The sequence below is a fragment of the Clarias gariepinus genome, chromosome 19 (assembly GCF_024256425.1).
Source record: "Clarias gariepinus isolate MV-2021 ecotype Netherlands chromosome 19, CGAR_prim_01v2, whole genome shotgun sequence".
Classification (NCBI taxonomy): domain Eukaryota; kingdom Metazoa; phylum Chordata; class Actinopteri; order Siluriformes; family Clariidae; genus Clarias; species Clarias gariepinus.
In genome coordinates this window covers 15,539,845-15,561,573 of record NC_071118.1, presented here as the reverse complement: position 1 = coordinate 15,561,573, position 21,729 = coordinate 15,539,845, and the positions used below count along the sequence as shown (strand labels likewise).

Below are 21,729 nucleotides of genomic sequence, written 5' to 3'. Positions count from 1 at the left end.
ATAGTCACTACATGACTGTAATGTCACACAAATGTATTTAAAAATAATATGCACCATTCTGAAATTGTGGACCCACTTATGCACCAACAGAATCGACCCTTTGTCCCTATATTTACCACTGACCAGTGACATGGAAAAAAAATCACTAACAACATTAGATGTGCCATTGGGGCAACAAAGCATTGGTGTTGCTTGGTTTGTGTTGAAGGCTTACCTGAAAATAATTAGGGAAATAGGGAATTAGAAAAACTAATTGATTTCCTACTGATACCTAAATGTGTTTGTGAAAGCAGCTTGACCAAAATACCACAACTTGTTAATACAGCCATGTTTATATGTGTTTAGGGTGGAAGGGTGGGTGTACAGTATGTGGATGTGTGTGAGTGGCGGCTGGATGGTTTGGTGGTATGTGTGTCCTGTGTATATTAACCCCGTAATGTCTTTGTGTGTTTCTGCATTTAAAGATCAGTAATGTGACTTCTCACAAATGCACTAATACTTTCAATCTCACAATGTAATGTGTATTAGTGTGTGTTAATATGTAATAGTTCATGTGTAGAGGTGTGTGTTATTGTATAGAGGTATGTGTTTGTGTATGATGGTGTGTATTAGTGTTTGGTGATGTGTTAGTGTGTGATAGTGGGTGTTAATGTGTGAGGATGGTGTGGTGTGTGTTATTGTATGATGGTGTGCTGCTATACAGTATGTGATGATGTGTGTTACTGCGTGATGGTAGTGTGGTGCGTTACAGTGCGTCTTAGTAGTGTGTTGTGTGTTAAAGTGTAGTGGTGCAACTTAGTGTAGTATTTGGCGTACTGTAGGTTCTTGTGCCTCCTACCATGCAGTGCTTCTTGCTCACCTGTGTGCTGTCACAATAGGTAGGACATTAAAGGTCTCTTTAAAGTATCTCACACTCTTCATCATTATCCTCACACATCCGTTTTTGTTCCACCTTTTTTATTCCTTTAGTACTTGAATACAGAGGAGTATTCACCCTATTGACCATTTCCATATGTTACAGTGTTACAACTTAGAACTGAAATGGGTTCAATTGGGACATTTTATATATCTTTTACTATTGGTTGCACCTTCACCACCCAGGTTGAATGCTTAATAGAACCAATGTGCAATCACAGAGCCCTGTTTTTACCAATCATTTTTTGTGAAATTATTCAAGATATGTCACGTCATGTTGGATGAAGAAAGTGGGAGAACAGCAGTTTTTCAAAGCCATAGAAATCTTTTTTGAATTGCCGTTCTAAGTTATTCAAGTTCTTGGTTTTGAACAAATTTTATATAGCTTTGGCAGAATAGTTAACATTCTTTTTTTCAGCTGGAAAGTGAAGACAAGCCTCCATCCCAGTCTTGAGTCTCTTAAAGACTACAACAGGTTTTCGTTTATAATGGCCCATTTTGTTCTCATCCAGTTTTTATAACCAGTTTCCCAGTCACTGTTGATGAAATGCATTCCCATATCATGATACTGCCAACATCATGCTTCACTATGCATGGTGTTCTCATGGTGTTTCCTGTAAATCTAACACCATTTGCTGTGAGCTTCATTTTGGTCTCAGAAACCAGAAAACATGTTGCCATGTTTCTGGGTCTCTTAACTTATTTTTATTTTTTTAATATGCCTTGCTTTTAACCACTCTTCTGTAAAGCCCAGTTATTTTAAGTGTTTGGCCAATGGCATTCCCATGAACAACTTCTCCTATCTGAGCTATGTACTGTAGTTCTCCCGCTACCTAAGCCTTACGCTATGTCAGCCTCATGAGGTAGTCGGAATGGTTTTTCTACAATCTTGGAGAAGTTTCTAGAGGGGTTGAGTACGTGTTGTCTGCTTTTCCTTTACTCTCTTGTCCAACTCATCATGAACTATCTCAATTGGGTTAAACTCGGGTGATTGTGGAGGCCAGGTTATCTGATGTAGCGGTCCATCACTCTCCTTCTTGTACAAATACAGTGGTGTGAAAAACTATTTGCCCCCTTCCTGATTTCTTATTCTTTTGCATGTTTGTCACACAAAATGTTTCTGATCATCAAACACCTTTAACTATTAGTCAAAGATAACACAAGTAAACACAAAATGCAGTTTTTAAATGATGGTTTTTATTATTTAGGGAGAAAAAAAATCCAAACCTACATGGCCCTATGTGAAAAAGTAATTGCCCCCTGAACCTAATAACTGGTTGGGCCACCCTTAGCAGCAATAACTGCAATCAAGCGTTTGCGATAACTTGCAACGAGTCTTTTACAGCGCTCTGGAGGAATTTTGGCCCACTCATCTTTGCAGAATTGTTGTAATTCATCTTTATTTGAGGGTTCTCTAGCATGAACCGCCTTTTTTTTTGGTCATGTCACAACATCTCAATAGGATTCAGGTCAGGACTTTGACTAGGCCACTTCAAAGTCTTCATTTTGTTTTTCTTTAGCCATTCAGAGGTGGATTTGCTGGTGTGTTTTGGGTCATTGTCCTGCTGCAGCACCCAAGATCGCTTCAGCTTGAGTTGACGAACAGATGGCTGGACATTCTCCTTCAGGATTTTTTGGTAGACAGTAGAATTCATGGTTCCATCTATCACAGCAAGCCTTCCAGGTCCTGAAGCAGCAAAACAACCCCAGACCATCACACTACCACCACCATATTTTACTGTTGGTATGATGTTCTTTTTCTGAAATGCTGTGTTACTTTTACGCCAGATGTAACGGGACACGCACCTTCCAAAAAAGTTCAACTTTTGTCTCGTCGGTCCACAAGGTATTTTCCCAAAAGTCTTGGCAATTATTGAGATGTTTTTTAGCAAAATTAAGACGAACCTTAATGTTCTTTTTGCTTAAAAGTGGTTTGCGCCTTGGAAATCTGCCATGCAGGCCGTTTTTGCCCAGTCTCTTTCTTATGGTGGAGTCGTGAACACTGACCTTAATTGAGGCAAGTGAGGCCTGCAGTTCTTTAGATGTTGTCCTGGGGTCTTTTGTGGCCTCTCGGATGAGTTGTCTCTGCGCTCTTGGGGTAATTTTGGTCGGCCGGCCACTCCTGGGAAGGTTCACCACTGTTCCATGTTTTTGCCATTTGTGGATAATGGCTCTCACTGTGGTTCGCTGGAGTCCCAAAGCTTTAGAAATGGCTTTATAACCTTTACCAGACTGATCTCAATTACTTTTATTCTCATTTGTTCCTGAATTTCTTTGGATCTTGGCATGATGTCTAGCTTTTGAGGTGCTTTTGGTCTACTTCTCTGTGTCAGGTAGCTCCTATTTAAGTGATTTCTTGATTGAAACAGGTGTGGCAGTAATCAGGCCTGGGGGTGACTACAGAAGTTGAACTCAGGTGTGATAAACCACAGTTAAGTTATTTTTTAACAAGGGGGGCAATCACTTTTTTACACAGGGCCATGTAGGTTTGGATTTTTTTTCTCCCTAAATAATAAAAACCATCATTTAAAAACTGCATTTTGTGTTCAATTATGTTATCTTTGACTAATAGTTAACGGTTTTTGATAAGCAGAAACATTTAAGTGTGACAAACATGCAAAAGAATAAGAAATCAGGAAGGCGGCAAATAGTTTTTCAGACCACTTTAGGTCTTACAAAACCTAGAGGTGAGTTTGGGATCATTCTCCTGTTGAATAACAAATGATGGTCCCACTAAGTGCAAACCAGATGGGATGGCAAGGATGCTGCGAAATGTTGTGGTAGCCATGCTGTTTAAGTGTGCCCTCAATTTTGACTCACTAACAGTCACCAACAGTATCACCAGCAAAGCACCCCCATACCATCACACCTCCTATTCCATGCTTTACAGTAGAAACCACACATTCAGGAACCATTTGTGGTGGTTAGAACCAAAATCTCACATTTGAACTCGCCAGAACCAAAGGCAGTTTTTCACTGATCATATGGCCATTCCTTGTGATTCTTGGCCCAAGCAAGTCTCTTCTGCTTGTTGTTCTTCCAAAGTAATCGTTTCTTAGCCATAATTTGACTACAAAGTCCAGACTGACACAGTCTTCCTATGACCAGTGGAGGTTCTCACTTGGAACGCAGGGAAGCATTTATGTGGGTTCTAATCTGAGGTGCTGTAAATCTGTAGTTTTGAGGCCCTAGTTTCTATTCTGAGGCTGGTACTTCTAATAAATTAATTTTTCTTGATCTTACTTTTTTGGGAAGGTCCTCATAAGAGCCATCATAGCATTTGATGGTTTGGTGGCTGCACGTGAGGATACATTAAAAGTTCTTGGTATTTTTCACATTGACTGACCTTCATTTATTAACGTAATGATGGACAGTCTTTTTTCTTTACTTAAGTGTTTCTTGCCTTTATGTGGATTTGTAGCATAGTTGTAATAGCATTAATAGGATTATTGATTCTGTAACCACCCTTCGTCTAAAGCAAAAAATGTCACAAATGAACTCTTGAAAAGGCATATCTGTGAACCGAAAACCATTCCAGGTGACTACCTCATTATTGATGAGAGAATGCCATGAGTGTGCCAAGCTGCCATCAAAGCTAAATGTAGCTATTTTGGACAAGCTAAAATCTAAATCATATTTTGGGTTGTTTAGCACTTTTTGTTTACTACACAATTAAAATAAGTGTTCTTCCATAGTTTGGATGTCATCAGTATGAATGTACAATAATTATATGGAAAATCATTAATATTATTGAAAGAAAAACCACTGAAGGAGAAAGTGTGTCCAAACTTTTGACCGGTAGTGTAAATTCATACCCCTTGGTACAGGTGGATTTCCCACTTTCCCACTCAATTTAATGCGATATTTTGTATAAATTTGAAGCCTCCCAATGCCAGTTAAGTTTGACTTTCCTGCAATAAGGGCTTGGGCAGGTGCAAGTACACAGACCATCCATACTAACCCTTATTTGCAATTGAACCAAATAAAGTCATTAGACTTTAGAAAATATCTTGGACATGTGCAAACAAACATTATAACAGTGCAAGCAGGACCACATTTCAAAATGGTTTGAAATAGTTTAAAATGTAAAGTGACATACTAAACACTTTTTAATCGAAGTAGAGTTCATGTCACATTATTTAACTCACTTTGCATAAATTAATTGTTGACAAGACTTCCTAGTTGTACAAATTTGTTAAAAGTTGTGCACATTTCAAAACAAAAATCTTGTCCTTATTAAATTTTGTTACAGTTCTAAACAGCATTTTATGTGTCTTTTTCATCTAAAATCTTTTTTCATGTAAAAATCTTACAGGGTCAAAAAAAAAAGATAAGCTAATGATATGTGGCTTTGAGGTATGCCTGTATCCTAAATTATGTTTTATTCTTTCTTATTGTTTCATAAGTTAATCAACCAATATATGAACCTTCCCTTTTTTAGCCGTGCTTTTCAGTAATAGAGTTTATTTTGAACGACCCTACCAGTTTAGCATGCTTAAACTGCTTGTGCAGTAAACCAATTTTATAATCAATACATATTATACTGCTAAAATAAGATGGCAAGCGCATGAAGCGATGCACCCATTGTACTAGCCTCTGGAGGCAGTGTTATGATCTGGGGTTTGTTTAGTTGGTCAGGGCTAGGCTCAGAAACAATGTGTGGCAATAAAATGTAGTCAGCTGACGACCTGAATGTACTGAATGACCAAGCTATCACATCGATGGAGTTTTTCGTCTCTGATGTTATAAATATAAATTGTGAAAGAGTGGTTTCGGGAGCATGAAGAATAATGTTTACACATGAACTGGCCACCTCATTGTGTGCTGTAAAGCTAACGGTGATTTAATGAAATCTTAGTTTCACTTTTTTTTTTTTTTTTGGGCCAGGCAGTGTATAAAGTCAACTTTATACTTGTTAAATTATGACATTATGAATACATTACATTATGAATTGTATAAAGGAGCTCATCAATTTAACACTAAAGTAAGCTAGTATGATATGTTGTTACATCTTCCCCTACCCTCCTTTAACATAATTTGCTAGTAGTTTATAGTTCTGGACAAGTAAATCATTTATTGTCATCATTTATTTAAAATGGAAAATTGAAAAGAAATGCACAAGCTTAGTGTGAAGTGACACTAAACAATGTGCTGAGATAGAAAGTGATTTGGTCAACATTTTGTACATGTTTATGTTTACCAGCATGTCATTAAATTTCAGAAACTACACCAGCTAATCCACAAAAGCAGTCTGAGGGCATATGCATGTGTGATGAATTGACACAACTGTGATAATCTGAATGTCTGTAGTTTTCTTTTTAAAGCATGAGCATATAATACGGATCGATCACCACTGAGAGGTCCTGATTGCCTCTTTTTGTTTGTGTGGTGTTAGTGTTGCTTCTTTTTTTATGGCCATTTTCTTAGGTTATGGGCTGGCGCAGGAAGAGCTGCTGTCTCCAGCATCGGTGCAGTATAGCCTGCCATCTCCACTCGGCCCTGAGCCCTACTGGCAGGAGGTGTCGAGTCTGGAGTGTGCTCCAATTGCCACCACTGAGGAGGACACCATGATGGAGATGTCAGATGTGCAGGTGTGGCCAGCAGGAATCAGTCCATCCCTTGTGACAGTAGAAGACTCTTCTGTTGAGGGTAGCAGTCGTGCAGACGACTCTGAGCCCAACACCCTGAGTCTGCCCTGTAGCAGCAGCCTGGGGCGGCCCAGCAGTGGGGCTAGTGGGGCCAGTGGCTCTATCATGGAGCTAGAGGAAGAGGAGGAGGAAGAGGAGGTGGATGAAGAAGACATGCCACATGAACTGGAAAAAGAAAGGGGCCATGCCAGTGGTGCTATCCCTAAAGTCAACCACAATGGGCAAGTTGGAGGTCAGAGGTCGGAGAGCAGGAGAGCAGAGGTGGCGGCAGGCAGCAGCATGGCAGGAGGAGCTAGAGGTGGAGGAATAGGATGTGGAGTGATTGGATTAGGTGCAAGCTCAGGGGAAAAGTTTTCTGTTCTTACAGGGCAACAGATCTATGCCCAGCTGCGTGAGAAAACTGGCCTGACCCGAGCACTTGAGCACAATGGAGACAGGTACGTGACAGCCTATATCATCCTCTTTTAAAAATTAACATGTAAAAATATTCTTATGCTTTGTGGCATATGTGTTAAGTGCTTTGTGATTTGCAGGCAATGAAAATATCAAAAGGCTCTGATTTGTTATAAAGAGTTTTGACTGAAGACATTATCTATCTCTCACTGCTTTAATTCCATGCATATCACTGTGTGTCTGTGTTTTTTGTCTTAGGTTAAGTGGCGGTGCATTTCAGCCCTTCCTCCAGGAGAAGGCCATTGAGTGTGTGACGGAGCAGAACCAGGCCCGTGTAGCTCAAGAAGCCTTGCTCACTCCGGTACGTGACACGGGTCAGTCAGAGGTCCTGCGTGGAAGGTTTATGGGCACTCAGCCCTTTGAAAAGGGACTCGGCTTCCCCCATCAGGGTGCAAACAAGCCACAAGTATGTTCAACCATGTTTTCTGGCAACATTGCTTACTGTTAAAAATTCGTGATGCGTCATTGTCATTCTTTGCAGAGAGACGAGCCAGTTGATTTTACCAGTGAGCGTGCGAGTGAGGAGCAGTTCACTGATGAACACGGAAATGTAGTCAGCAAGGTGAGCGCCTCCCGCAGCTACAGGTTCATTGGACCCGCTGGTGTTATGATCTCACCACTTTAGTAAAAGGGGTAAAAACTCATGCCATTAGGCATTTGTCAAATTTGCAAAAATAATGTTGAAAGAGCTCAGAGAGTTTAAGATTTTAACACTATTTGATATTTACATAAATTTACTTTATACTAACAAATAATTACCTCATTGGTATCATTATATATTTCTGCCTTAAAAAAAAAAAAAGACACATACTGTACATTCAAATAGTTTCTGTTAGCAATTTTTTGTACACACCCTGTTCAATCTTCAGACCCAGTTATTGGCGTTAGAGTGGAATAAATGGACAGTTTAAGAATTGCTCCTTTTGCTTCTTCTCAGAAGAAGCAAGAAAGATTTTAAGGGTTTGGAACCATTGTTCTGATGAATTTTTTAATTTTCCCAATCTAATTTTTTTTTTTTTTTAGATTGAAGCAGGTTCTCTTTAAGTTCCCTGCATATTTTGCTTCATTCAACTGTTTTTTAATTTAGATAAGAAGTGAAAATGGTAAGTGCAGATAAAAAGAAGCGAGCGACGACTTTTTAATAAACACTTTTTTAGCAAACAAAACAATCACAGGTATGTCAAAATCAGCATTGTTAAACACTCAAGGGTCAGGAGATTGGCAAACTACATAAATAAGACAAGACAGGAATCAGAATTTGTAATAAACTATGGTGAAACACAAGGCAATCCTGCAATACAAGCTTAGTAAATATTTGGATGATTGTATACTAGAATGTATACTTATGATTGTATACTAGAATGTATACAATATGAGTCTTGTTTGGATTTCTATTTATACTGCTTGCTAGATTGTCTGCAGGTATACGATTAGTACTCCGGTGATTAGGAATTGTAGTTCTCATTCTTCACTTTGTATGCTGTGTGGACTTGTACAACTGGCAACTGGTCTTTAACATTGTGTCGCACAATGTGTGCTCTGGTGTCTGGCACTGGGACATTAGCAACCGATCCGATGTGGATGGTGAGGGTGGGGCTTTGGGAGCTCCATGAACTGGACTTATTTGTTTGGTGCATACTGTACTATGGATGATTGGTCAGATCAGGGTAATTTTTAGGCCAAATCATTAGCCTAAAAACAAAACAATAAACAGTAATCTGTGATCTGAAATTTTGCCAATTTGTGCTACATTGACATGTCCCACATTTTTGTGGGATTGGACCAGACCTCACTAACCAGCCTTTGGTCTCCGCCAACAGGGGTTTACATTTACATTACATTTACAGTATTTGACTCACGACCTTATGTTACCACTTAGAAGTACCAAGTGAAACACTGTTGAAAAGTTTATTTATGTATTTATTATTTTTTTTTTCTTGCTCTGCCTCATTGATCCTCATCCAGATGTGGAATTTAATGGCCAAATAGAGAGTGCCAATCAGTACTTGGAGCACTCCCTTATACCCCCATTCCACTCAGCTGAATTTGCTGCCAATGTCTCCGACTTGAAATTGGTTCAGAAATTGTTTTCAATTCAGTAAATTTTTCAAGCGTAGCGACCCCACATTAATGATTAAATGAATTCGTAAGGGCATGAAAACAACAAAAAAATTTGATACATGATAATTTGTCGATAGCGAGCCGTTATGGAATTTATGTAATGGTATATTGAGGCCTAAATAACGGATAATTTAACCATACCCATGCCACCAACATGAAGCAAATTACAAAAATGTGACCTACTATTACAAACTACCGAGCTGTTAATAATATGAAAACAACCTAATACCGTCCCATTAACAGCTAGACTCCGACCTATAGACACTGGAGGAATGGGAAAAATGTCAGACGCCCAGCTACTGTATTTAATGACAGTGAGCTGAAAGAGTACATAGAGGTTGGTACTGTAGACCAGAACCCATGACCAATGATGACAAACCCATGCCTTATTTTTTATCTCAGTTATGACGCTTTCCCTTGAGGACCCCTGAAATAGACATAGACTTACAGAGGAAGAGCTTGTGAAGCCCTGCAGTAGACATGGAAGAGCTTGTAATCAACTACAGGATATCTAGTGGGAGACATAGTTTGGAGAAGATCAATAGCATCCTTGGCGGTGACACTCCTTTTATGTTTTTTATTGTAAATATAATTTAATTTAAATCTAACTTGTGCAATGTATTAATTGTAAATAGAATTTGATGAAACTTGATATATAAATTGTCACCGACTTTTACCCTGCTGTCCAGAGGTTGTAATTTGGTGTAATTTACAACTTTGGAGATTTGGTAGCAAATTTGGCTGAGAGGAATGGGGGGAAGAGGTGAATTTCTTGTGCATGAAACCCTGTTGAAGAGTCCTGCAGAAATTCAGGGTAGCTGACTGCACTGCTAATTAAAAGGGACATCTGAGTCCACCCAGTACATGGTGGATTGGGAGGGCTATGGCCCAGAGGAGTGCTGTTGGGTCTTAGCTTGGCATATCCTAAACCCAGAGCTCATCCAGGTCCTTTTGGTCTTGGAACTTTGGTAGCCATTACTAGAAGGAAGAGTGCTGTAATGCCCTGGGAGCTCTTTCAGGCGGTGCTGTGGCCAACTCAACAGGATTTTTTTATTTTTATCAAACCTTCAGGCTGGTAATTTAAAGAAACACATGCCATCTGGTTTCATACCTTTATAAACCCTCTGAATGCTTTACTATATGCACGAACATAATTTTTGTGCCAGCTGTCGTAGTAGCCGAATGCTACTATGGTATTGAGTTTTTGATAGGAAAAGCTTTATTGAAGAAAAGCTTAGTTGATTAATTAGGATCTTTGTGTCAATGACTACACTTTAAGAAAAAGTTTTTTTGAGCAGCAGTTTGGTTTCAGTTTTGAGAATCTCCTCAGCACACATTTTATGTCGTTGGACCATCTTTAGCGTTGATTCCTGCACACATTTGCGATGGCATTGTTTCAACCATTTGCAACATCACATTTATTTTCATCCAGAGTTCCATTTGTTTTTTTTTGGGTAAGATCTTGTATTTGATGACAGGAAAATCAAACCACTCTATGAAGTCTTTTTCAGCACATCTAAAATATTAAAGTCAAGACTCTGTGATGGCCAATTTATATGTGAAAAATGATTCCTCATATTTTTAGAGCCACTCTGTCACAATTTAAGCCAGACGACCCTTCGCATTGCTGTCCTGGAATATGGCTGGAATTGACTAAATTTGACTCCTATTAGTTTATTTCATCTGCTCAAGTACAACTAGTCTTTCCTGATGTTTTTATGTATGTCTTACTGTGTCTATCCTTACGTTTTCCTTCAGATTGCTAGATTCTTTAATGACAGTTATGGTGTTTTTTTTCCTAGAAAAAGGGAGCTGCTTTAATATTTAAGGCCAATAATAAGTCAGGTGCGTATCTTTCATCTGACTTTGAAAATTCACTGTGAGGAAGCATGAGTTTGCAATAAAATATCGACAGGAGGAATATTTTTATTTATCATTTAAATAAAAATATTCCGCTTAAAACATTCCATAGGGCTTGAATCCTTTTAAAAATTAAATAAAAACTTAGAGTATGAGTTTGACACCTCAGGTTTAAAGGTATTGAAACAGTGTTTTTGAGGCTTTATTTCCTTTCCTCCTTCTCTTTCTTACCTCCTTCCCTGCCCCAGCTGGGTGTGAAAGGAGTGCAGGCAGTGAAGCGTGGAAGTCTGAAGAGTGTAAAGCACTGAAACAGACACACACTGTCCTAAGGGTATGGGATAGGCAGAAAAGGAACTAAGTGTTAATGAGTTTTAGCTTAATCATAATTGCTTCCGAGAAATGCGTGAAGTGAATTTTATAAATCCCTGACCATTAACTGTCTTTCTGAAAATTAGACTGGGTTAGGTCAATGGTATATTTTTAATTGCTACATATTTATTCAGAGCATTGATTGTAAATTGTCAAATACAGTACATGTTGTTTGTCTTGTCAACTACAACTTTAGACAGCTTTACCTTTGCCTGTAACAATGCATTGACACTGGAGACTCCTTTAATAAATGTCACCAATCTTCTTCTTCACACTACATACATTGATCAGCCATGACATGGCTTTGCCACCAAAACAGTAGTGATCTGTATGTATTCTAACACATTTCTATTGGAACTTGCATTAATTTTTTCCTTAATTTGAGCTCCTATAGCGCATCTATTGCATCAGACTACACAAACCAGTTTTTATTCTCCATGTGCATCAGAAACCCTTCAGTTCATTTGCATACATTTTCAATATTGCATTACAATGGCATCTGGAAGTGGGATATATTAGGCAGAAAGTGAACCTTTTTTCCTGAAGTTGCTGTGTTGAAAACAGAATGGGCAAGTATGAGGGTTTGAGTGACTGACATGGGCTAAATTGTGATGGCTAGAGGACTGGGTCAGAATAACTCCAACACTGCAGGTCCTGTGGGATGTTCCTCGTCTGCAGTCATTAGGAAATACCAAAAGTGATCCAAGAAAGTAAAACCGGTGAATTGGCGACAGGGTCATGGTTTTACTATGTTGACTGGAAAAGCGGCAGCATCTCTGCATGCCACCATCAGTATGACGCTATTATCCCTAATTTATTTATTTATTTGTTTGTTTGTTTGTTTGTTTTTTGTTTGTTTGTTTATTTATTCATATTACTCTATTTTTGGACATTATTGATTTTTTTTATTCTTAGGTATGACCACTATATTGCTTAGAAGTTGCTTTGCTGTTTTGTTGTTTAATAACATTAAACAACAAAAATAACATTAAATAACATTGTTGTTGCAATAACAATGACAAATAAAGGTACTTACTTACTTTTAGATTATGTGAAACATTTGCCATACAATTCCCCGTATGAGCTATTAAAGAAATGATAACGTATCATTATGCATGTGCATTAATATAGACCTGTGATTTGCAACAGCACTACTGAACAAAGACAACAGTGGTGAAAACAACAGTCAACCCGACTGCTACAAGACTGAGACCTGTGCAAAGAGTATTGCTTAAACAATAAAACTAATTAAGACATTACCTGTAAACAATGAACATAAAGTATGAATCGACGCAGAAATCGCCGATACCAAACCACAGAAAAAGTTCCATGGACACTGAGCTCTCTGCAGGGGATAACCCAGACACAGACCTTAATCATCACTTTGAGACCAGATTCAGATTTTTACAATCAGATTCCAAAATTGAGCAGCACAGTATATGAGTACAAAATTAAAAGAAGTAACTCTTACAAATCAGTAAATCTTACTAATCAGGGTGGGACCTCAAGGTCAACATGATAGAATGCTTCTTCTTTTTTAAAGGGTATCTTTTTTCTCTCCTGCTGTCCTTCAGGGCCGGACGTTCACTGCCAAACCATCCTTCACCCAAATACATTTGGGAGACAGAACAAGACGAGAAGCGCACAAGAGGCAAGACGACGAAAGGAAAATGGGAGGCGGTGAATGATAAAGAACCACAACTCACACCAACATTCACAAAAAAAACAACAACAGAAATACCAAGGAGCCACACTTGAGAAAAGAAAGGAGAAACATAAGAAGATCTACCTGTACTTTTGTAAAATTTTTAACAACAGTGAATAAAAGAGGACAACTAGATTAGAGCATGATTTTTTTTGTATAAAAGTTCATGGAAAAAAAACATTAACAAAAAAAAACAACAAAAAGTGCTTCCTGTCAACTGTAAATGCATGATCGACTGCTGGTGCATGACCTATGACCTTTGAGCTGTCATTATCTATCAACTAAAAAAAAACTGGATGAGGAAAAGGGCCGTCACAGGATATGGGGAAATTTAAGGATTTGGAACAACACAGCCAAATAGAAAAAAATCTAAATGGAAAAAAAAAACCCCGCCAACAACATTTTGACAACACGACACAGCGTAAAGCTTACGCTGATCCCATCAGTGCTTCATCTCCACAGGCCCTTTATCCTGGTCTTATATGTGATATATGCACTCTATGCTATGCGAACGTTGTTGTGTGTGTGAGTGTGTGTCCGTATATAATGCATGTGTACTTGCTTCCGGCTGCTGAATGTCGTTTTTTCTGCCGTGACACTTTTTTGAGTGTGAGAAGGAGTTTGAGAGCTGTGCTCAGCTGTGTGTGTGTGTGTGTGTGTGTGTGTGTGTGTGTGATTACAGACTTTTGTTCTTTGTTGTGAAATGTGTTTGTGTTTTCTTAAACAGTCCTCCACATTTTTGTCACTTCCTGGTGGAATTGGAGGATCCCCCCCTGCGTAGTGGGAATATTTCAAGAAATTGGGTTCTCCAGCTGGAGGTTGTGTGTTTTTTTTTTGTCGGTCTTCGTGTGCCAGCGCAACACCCCAATGTCCCTACTACTAGAGACATGCTGTATGTTCGTGCTCTCAGTAATATGTAGAGGAGGTAAAAATGCATATCAACAGAAAACAGCACATTTCAGCCAAAAGTCCTTTATAATAATGTTAACAAAATGCTCCTAAAGCTGAGGTAAAAAAGTAATTTGTATTTAAAATTTAGCATGTGGTACAAAAAACCCCCATAAGAGATGTAATAATATATTGATATAAGATATTATATTATATGTTATTGTATAATTCTTCATTCTGATTGGTCAGAAGGTGTTGATTAATTGTGCAGCTGCAAATCTTATTTGTTAAGTTTATATTAAGGCGCTCGTTGTAATATGTGCTTGTTTCTATGGAAACAGTTCATTTACAGGGATGTGCACATGGATGCACTATATAAATCAATTTAAAATGTGTTATCATTGATATACTGATCAGTGATATGTTGTGTAGCGAAACACTTATGATAGTGTTCTCTAGAGGGACGTCACTTTAATTTAAGCAACAGAAGAAAAGAAATCTTCATGACTGAGGAGTTTATGCTTTGTTGTTTGTCAGTAATATAACAAGCCACCTTTTTAAAAAAAAAAAAAAAATCATATTAACTTTCAACGAGCAAAGAAACTGTTACTGGTGAGCAAACATTAGTTTTAGCTGCTAAAACCTAAGTGACTATATGTTTTATGGACTTTCCACATGTCGCTGTAAATGGATGAAAAGTATCATGTTCAGTAATGCAAAACATTTTAATTGTCTGACTGTTGAGCTACGAGGAGAGTGAAACGCTTTGGGTCTGCTGTTATGGAAAAATAATCAGGCTGCATCGCATCAACGGTTGCATATCAGTATTAAAACCCTATTGAGTAAATGGTCAATATCTAATGAAATATCCAAAAGGTTTCACCTCTTATAGCTTCAGGAACAATTTGTTTGCAAATGAAATGTAGGACCTTTGGCTGAAAATCTGCCTGAAATCTCTCTCTCTCTCTGACTCTCTCTCTGATGATCTTTCGTGCTTCCCATTTATTAAATTGTGTGCTTCCTCGTTTCCTTTCCTTGCTTCTCTTCCTCGTGGTTTGGCTGCTCTGAGTAAGGACACGAGGAAAAGCTGCATGAAAAGGAAACAAACACAGGAAAAATCTGTAGCAGAAGGATTTACCTAATAAGACACTCTTGTTTACTAAAGCCTCAGTGAAATGAAGTATTGTGTTGCTGAGTTGCTAAACAGCCATACACTATATCACGATGTTCACACTAGCAAGTGACAAGTGGCTTGTGTCGCTTGTACTTCCTCTCTTGTGGGCGTGTAGCAACCACTTCTGTTGTCTCTTGTGGGACAACGGCATGAACAGCCTTACCTTTTTATAGGTCTTTTAAAACCAACTAGTTACGCATAAATTAGAGTGTGAAAATTGGTTGTTTGACTTACTCATGTCCTTAACCAGAGGTCATATATGCCATGAATGCAATTTTTTTTAAAACTAATTTCAGGTATGTAGGAACTGAGGCTGTGAAAGTATAACTGAAGAAGCATTGATTGCAGACACCATAGGATTGGTCTAAAGAATGATTTACCTAGTAATACCTAATTTACACAGTACTGAGATCATCTCATTTCAGACATTGCTTGTTGCTCAACGCTGTCACTGAAATTTTGGCTTCATATTGCACACATACTGTATGTAAAAAATGAATGATCATCTGTTGCATTGTCACACTGTAGTGTGAATGATAGAGTTACTTGTCACTGACCAAAAAGGACTTCCATACACACACCAACCAATAACAGAAACTATGCGCATATGCATGCCTAAACATCACCTCTTTAATCTATATGAGCACACATACTTATACTACACCTCACTTTTGTTTATTCGTTTTTCTGAATCATTTTTTAAATGTTTTTTTTTTCTTAGGTGTGCAAAGAATTGATGCATATCAAAAAAATAGACAGTAGAACTGCTCGATCAAGGAGGCATCAATTAGCGCACTGGGAAGCACAAAGTCTTTATCTCCTCTATCTTCTACTCTATGTGCGTCTGTAGCTCAGCCTTCTCTTAAAGCCCCGTCCACTCTGGACCCCGGAGGAATGATGTACAGTAGCACATCATGCCGCTTTCATCTCTCTGTCCTGTTCATGTACATGCTACATTTTCAGGGCATTTGATCCAGCTTGCCCCTTAACTGATTACACTCTGAGTTAATACTGGTGTAATGCATCTGACATTTGATGGCATTTAAATATATTTTTAAAAAATGAAACATTTAAAACTTCCTTAAAATCACTATAAGTGTACAGTAAAGCACAGACAGATACAATCTATACAGACAGCACTGTGATCGTCCACCTTGAAATTAATTGACCCCTGAACTGTGACAATTGTCTGTCCTTTGTGGGTTTTATATCTCTCTCTCTCTCTCTCACACACACACACACACACACACACACACACACACACACACACACTTACACACACACACAGCTCTTAATTTACAGCAAAATCCAATACAGGCATCTATACACATCCTTAATCATCTTTATTTCTATGTTCATGCACAAATTCCAAATCAGCTAAAAAATATTTACCCTTCAACTACCAAAGCAATAATATCAAATAATAACAGTATCATTGTGACAGTTTGGCATTTATGTGTGTGTGCGTGTGTGTATGTGTGTACACGTGTATTTATTCAGTGTTTACCCTAGTAGCATTTCTATTTGACTCTGTTGATATGAGTATATACATTACTTATAAGTATAAATAGACATTATGAGTATTAAAGTTGCACCGTGTGCAAGAGTGTAACGCTCAAACCAACCCAAGTTTGTCGAAATGACCTCCAGGGGCACTATCTGAAAGCTGCAAGCTTAGACGCTTAACTGAAGTCTGACGGACTCACTTCAAATGTAGCACACAACCTTATATGTTATTTATGTTCAACAAAGAAAAAGAGGTTTTAAAAAATATATATATATTTATGACTCTTTGGCATGAATGATAACAAGAATGAATGAATGATTGTATTGATACAAAGTAAAAAATGATCTGTGAATATGTCAGTAAGAAAAAGCAGTGATTGTATATTTATTGTTAAGGATTTCTCTGTGGATGAGTGAAACCCATATTCTCTAAACATGTCACCTCCGCTCACTCAAGTCCTACTGACTATTTAAACTTCACTCAGGTTTTGTGTTTTAACCAATGATTTTTCTTCCACTATATCTCATCTAGCGTATGTAACAGAACTATAAAAAAAAAAGTTCAGAGATGAATCAAATTCATGCAAATTCCTCTTTGCACCAAATGAAATCAATGCATTTAAAGAGTCTAATGTAGCTAACACAAAAGTCAGCATGAAAATTCTAGTGTTGAAAAATCTTCATCTTTATGTATACCAGCAAGTGACCAGAAAATGTTATATAAAATATGGTGTGAGCAGTCATGTTGTTTTCACATCTCTTGCTGGTCTTGGGGTTAAGAAGATTATAGTGTACTGTGCTAAACCTGGGTCACCCCTTCATTTCTTCATATTTTGCTTCCAAAGAGTCAAACTGTCTTGTTTTTTTTTTAACATAGTCTTAAGAAATATTTTTCCATGCTTCCTGAAGGACTTTCTTTTCTCTTTTTGACTCATTTTTTAGGCCAGTCCATGTACCTTAACAGTTTCAGAAGACTGGTTTGTGTTTGTTATGCCGCACAGTGACCATGAATTATTCAAGCATAAAAAAAAAAATAAAATAAAAAAGATGACAGATGATCAAGCTGGAGATTGGTATCCTGGTATCCTGGTGATGCTAAATGCTAAGTGGTTGGAACAGACGAGAGAGGAAATGAGGTTGCTGCTGAGGTTGTTCCATGAACAATGTTTAAATTGTATCTTTACCCAATTTGTAGCCTGCTGCAGTAAAAAAAAAAAAAAAAGTTCACATTTCTTTAATCTGCATAATTTTATTTCATTTAATATGAAGAAATGAGGGTTGTTCAAAACCTTCGAACAGTACTGTAGCAGTTGCATCACTGGCTTAAGGAGCGTTTTCTTTGATTTTTTTTTCCTAGGTGAGAGTCTACTTGAAAATCTTCTTTTTTTCTTACCACAGTTTATCTTTGCGCATTCTAAGGGTGTGATAGACTTCCATTCCTTGTTAGCTACATTAGACTTGGACTTGTTGTACACCAAACATGTCTTACCTGATTCTGCTTTTGGCTTGAAGGGGAACTATGTGTTAATTTGATGTTTTGTCAGAGTTTTCCAATGTCTGGGAAATTAAAATTCTTATTATTTTCAGGGAATTTAAATTGTACCTGAGCATTATTTTCTGACAGGGTTCAGTCTAACTGTCTAAAGATGTTTAGTGATGTTGGGGTGTGAGGCGATGGTAAGCAACTAAGTGAGATAAAACGAGATCCATAATGTTTAGACTTGTTATTAGCTGAAGGGATATTGAAAGGGGTGGGGGGGATGGGGGGGCGTGTTACTGGGTATGCTGTGTTCTTTTTAAAAAAGGACACCCACTAAATAAATACACAAGGACATTACCATTACAGTGTATTATGACAAGTTTATGTAAAATGTTACTGTTGAAACCCTAGAGTTCATCTGTACTCCTATAGAGTGGATAAATGACAATATTATCGCAATATCATATTACTCTGTACTAAGGAATGCAACTGCGCACATGCACAGAAAATATGTTTTTACATAAAGAATATATGTACAAATATATGACAAGAAATCTAATTATATACATTGATTAGAATGCTATGCACCCTTATTAGAGTTGTTATGGATGTATTTTAAGCATATTAGCTAGAACAAGAACATGCCCATACATGAACATGGGGAATGTAGAGGCTTTGTAGCTTTGAACTTGTTTTCTTTTTGTATTGTTATGGAGAGGAAAAAAAATACAATAAAATCTGAATATGTATACAAAACTTTTAATCAGATTCATTCTGACATAAGGATATGTATAGTTCATTTATCCTGCACACCAGCTCAGACCATTTACAAAAATTAATAAAGAAATATGTGACCTATTATACGTAGTCTGGTGTTGTGAAAATCATGTTACATTTTGTTGTTTTTTTTCTTTTTTTTTAATTATGTTCAACTTTTATTTGATTACCTAATTACCTTTTTGTATTAGATTATGATGTGATTAAATTATACTATATTAATCATGAATTTCTTCACTTTCAGGAGCTTATTAATTCCGTTAAGGGTCGTGGTGGTTCTGGAGTGGAGCCAACTGAAAGTTTTCAGAGCCTTTTCAGTTTCCCATATTTTGTTCCTCTCATTATTCTATGTACAGCCTTTCTATGAAAGCCAGCATTACCTTTTTCAGCAATTTGAGCTACAGTAGCCCGTGGCCCTCACAAGAGGGGCCCTCAGGGGCCCTCACAAAAGATTTTACTGCATAGCTCATACACACTTTCACGTAGGCACACGAATCTCTGGACACATTTAGAGCTTATTGAGCCGAACAACTTTTGCATGTCCTGGGCTCAACTCAACAGAAGGTCGGTTATTTTGGGTCGTTCGCAAAAATTATATAGGCTATTAAATAATATATTAAACAATTTTAATATACTCCTCCTCAGGAATTTATACCATCGTCACCAAACTGGGCCGATGTGATCTAAAGACATTAAGGACACAAAATTGCGAAGGGATTTTCGATTTTCAAACGGATCAGCCGTGATATTTTCTTAAACTTACCCTGTAAAATGAAAATAACTTTCTGTGTGGCCTTATATTGATTGACGTTATATTCAGTGACATGTTCAGTGACATCACATTGAGTAACATCATAGTGTAATGCTTTTTTCCCCAGCATCTGCGGCCTTTTGAACCCATGTACACATCACAAATGTTAACGCTCACACACGTACATGCATGCACACACACAAACACTCATACATCACACACATGCACACATTCACACATTACAATTGTAAACACACACACACACACACACACACACACCTCTCTCACGACACACACACACGCACAAACACACACATCACAAATTTTAACACTCACACTCACATCTCTGCCTCAGACGCCCACACACACTAACCTGGGGTGCTTGCAACTATATTTTTTTAGTTGTTTTAATCTTTTTCCATCAACATGTTTGTTAATTTCCATCAACCATCTGCTAATCTGTACCTAAAAAGACCCATACAGCACTGTAGTCCTTTAACCTTTCCAGCTCTCTCACATTGGTACAAAGGCTCACGTCACACCCTATTCTATAATTTTTAGCTGATTACCTTAGCTACTGTGATGTTTGTTGAATAATCAAAAGAGAATATGACATATATTTAGACAATAAATAGTGTAGGGTTTAAGTTACACCATGGTACTGCAACTATTTCAACATGTTTAATGTTAACATGGGGTAATTATTTTAATTTAAGGACACTTTTGATTTCCTTTGGTTTCTCTTCACTTATTAGTTTTCTGTGATCTCTGAGACTAGGGTAGGTTTCAGGGCTTATGTGCCAGTAGCCCCCCAAAATATTCTTTTATATATATATATATATTTTATAAACAACCACAGTTATTTTACATTCTATTATTTAAATAATAAATTCTATATGAATAAAATAATGGTTGTGTATGGTTTTATGTTGAAACTTAAGACAGTGTTAATCCTGTATGTTCATTGCACGTGTCATGATTTTTTTTCCATTGTTATTAACAAGTAAATTTTGAAAAAAAAAAAAAAGATTATTATAATTAAAATTATTTGAAAACATAATTTTATAGGTTGTCTGCTTACTACAGTAGTGCAAAAAAACTGGACAAAATGCCCCAAAGGTGTCTGGTATATGGGCATGGCTTGAAAAACATTAAAATGAAAAAATACTTAGTTAAAATACAATTGTGAAAACAAAAAAAAACAAAAGTTGATTTAAAAGATTAAAGATCAAATTGACTTGACAGGAAACCTTAAGCAACCTTGACTGAACTAAAAGCAACTGAGAAAAGATAGCTCTTCAGCTTTGATTTAAAACTGTCAATTGTAGGAACAGACCTACTTAGCGTGGTCAGGGCAACTATTCCAAAGCCTAGGCACAGCAAGAGCAAAATCTCTGTCACCTTTGGTCCTTAAATTCAATTCAATTCAATTTTATTTGTATAGCGCTTTTAACAATTGCCATTGTCCCAAAGCAGCTTTACACAATTAAAAGAATTATTTAATTTTGTATGGAATTTGAATGTGTGTGAATCAAAATGGTCAGATAGTCCCTGGTGAGCAAGCAGAGGGCGACAGTAGTCCTGCAAAGTCATTTAAACAAGAAGTTAAGAGTCACGCTGATGGGTTTCGAACTAGAATTTTACCAACATTTATAATTTTACTGTGCAAATATGAAGACAGGAGACAAAACAAATGAACTAGCCTAGATAGAGAACTGGTTGAGCCAAGCACAATTACAGTTTTGTTATTTTTTAGTTGCAAAATGTCTCATGCCAATTAGCAATTAATATTATCCAGACAGTTTAATAGGATCTCTAGTGCAAATCTCTAAGCAGGTGAAGCAGGGAGGTAACAATTTGTGTCATTGTATTATAATGATTAAAAATAAATATTTCTTAAAAAAATATATGTATTTCGTAAGGATGGAGCCAAGTAGGTACAGTATAATGAAAATCAACAGGGGTTCTAAAATTAAGACTTGGGGTACACCACATTTCACCAAAGCAGGGAATGATGAACATTTTTTTATTCATATTAAAAAGATTCTATCGCTTATGCAAGAGGAAAATTATTCTAACACA

General features: G+C 37.3%; 1 protein-coding gene across 1 annotated transcript in view; it reads left to right on the top strand.

Annotated features, from left to right (window-relative positions):
• ank1b (ankyrin 1, erythrocytic b) overlaps positions 1-18,370 on the top strand; it is a 118,391-nt gene extending 100,021 nt beyond the window's left edge. The window contains exons 39-42 of the mRNA XM_053478179.1: positions 6,343-7,000; positions 7,215-7,422; positions 7,498-7,578; positions 12,941-18,370. Coding sequence (XP_053334154.1) covers positions 6,343-7,000; positions 7,215-7,422; positions 7,498-7,578; positions 12,941-13,054 — 1,061 coding nt within the window. The 3' untranslated portion in view covers positions 13,055-18,370. The remainder of the gene's footprint in view (positions 1-6,342; positions 7,001-7,214; positions 7,423-7,497; positions 7,579-12,940) is intronic.
• Positions 18,371-21,729: the final 3,359 nt, after the last annotated feature.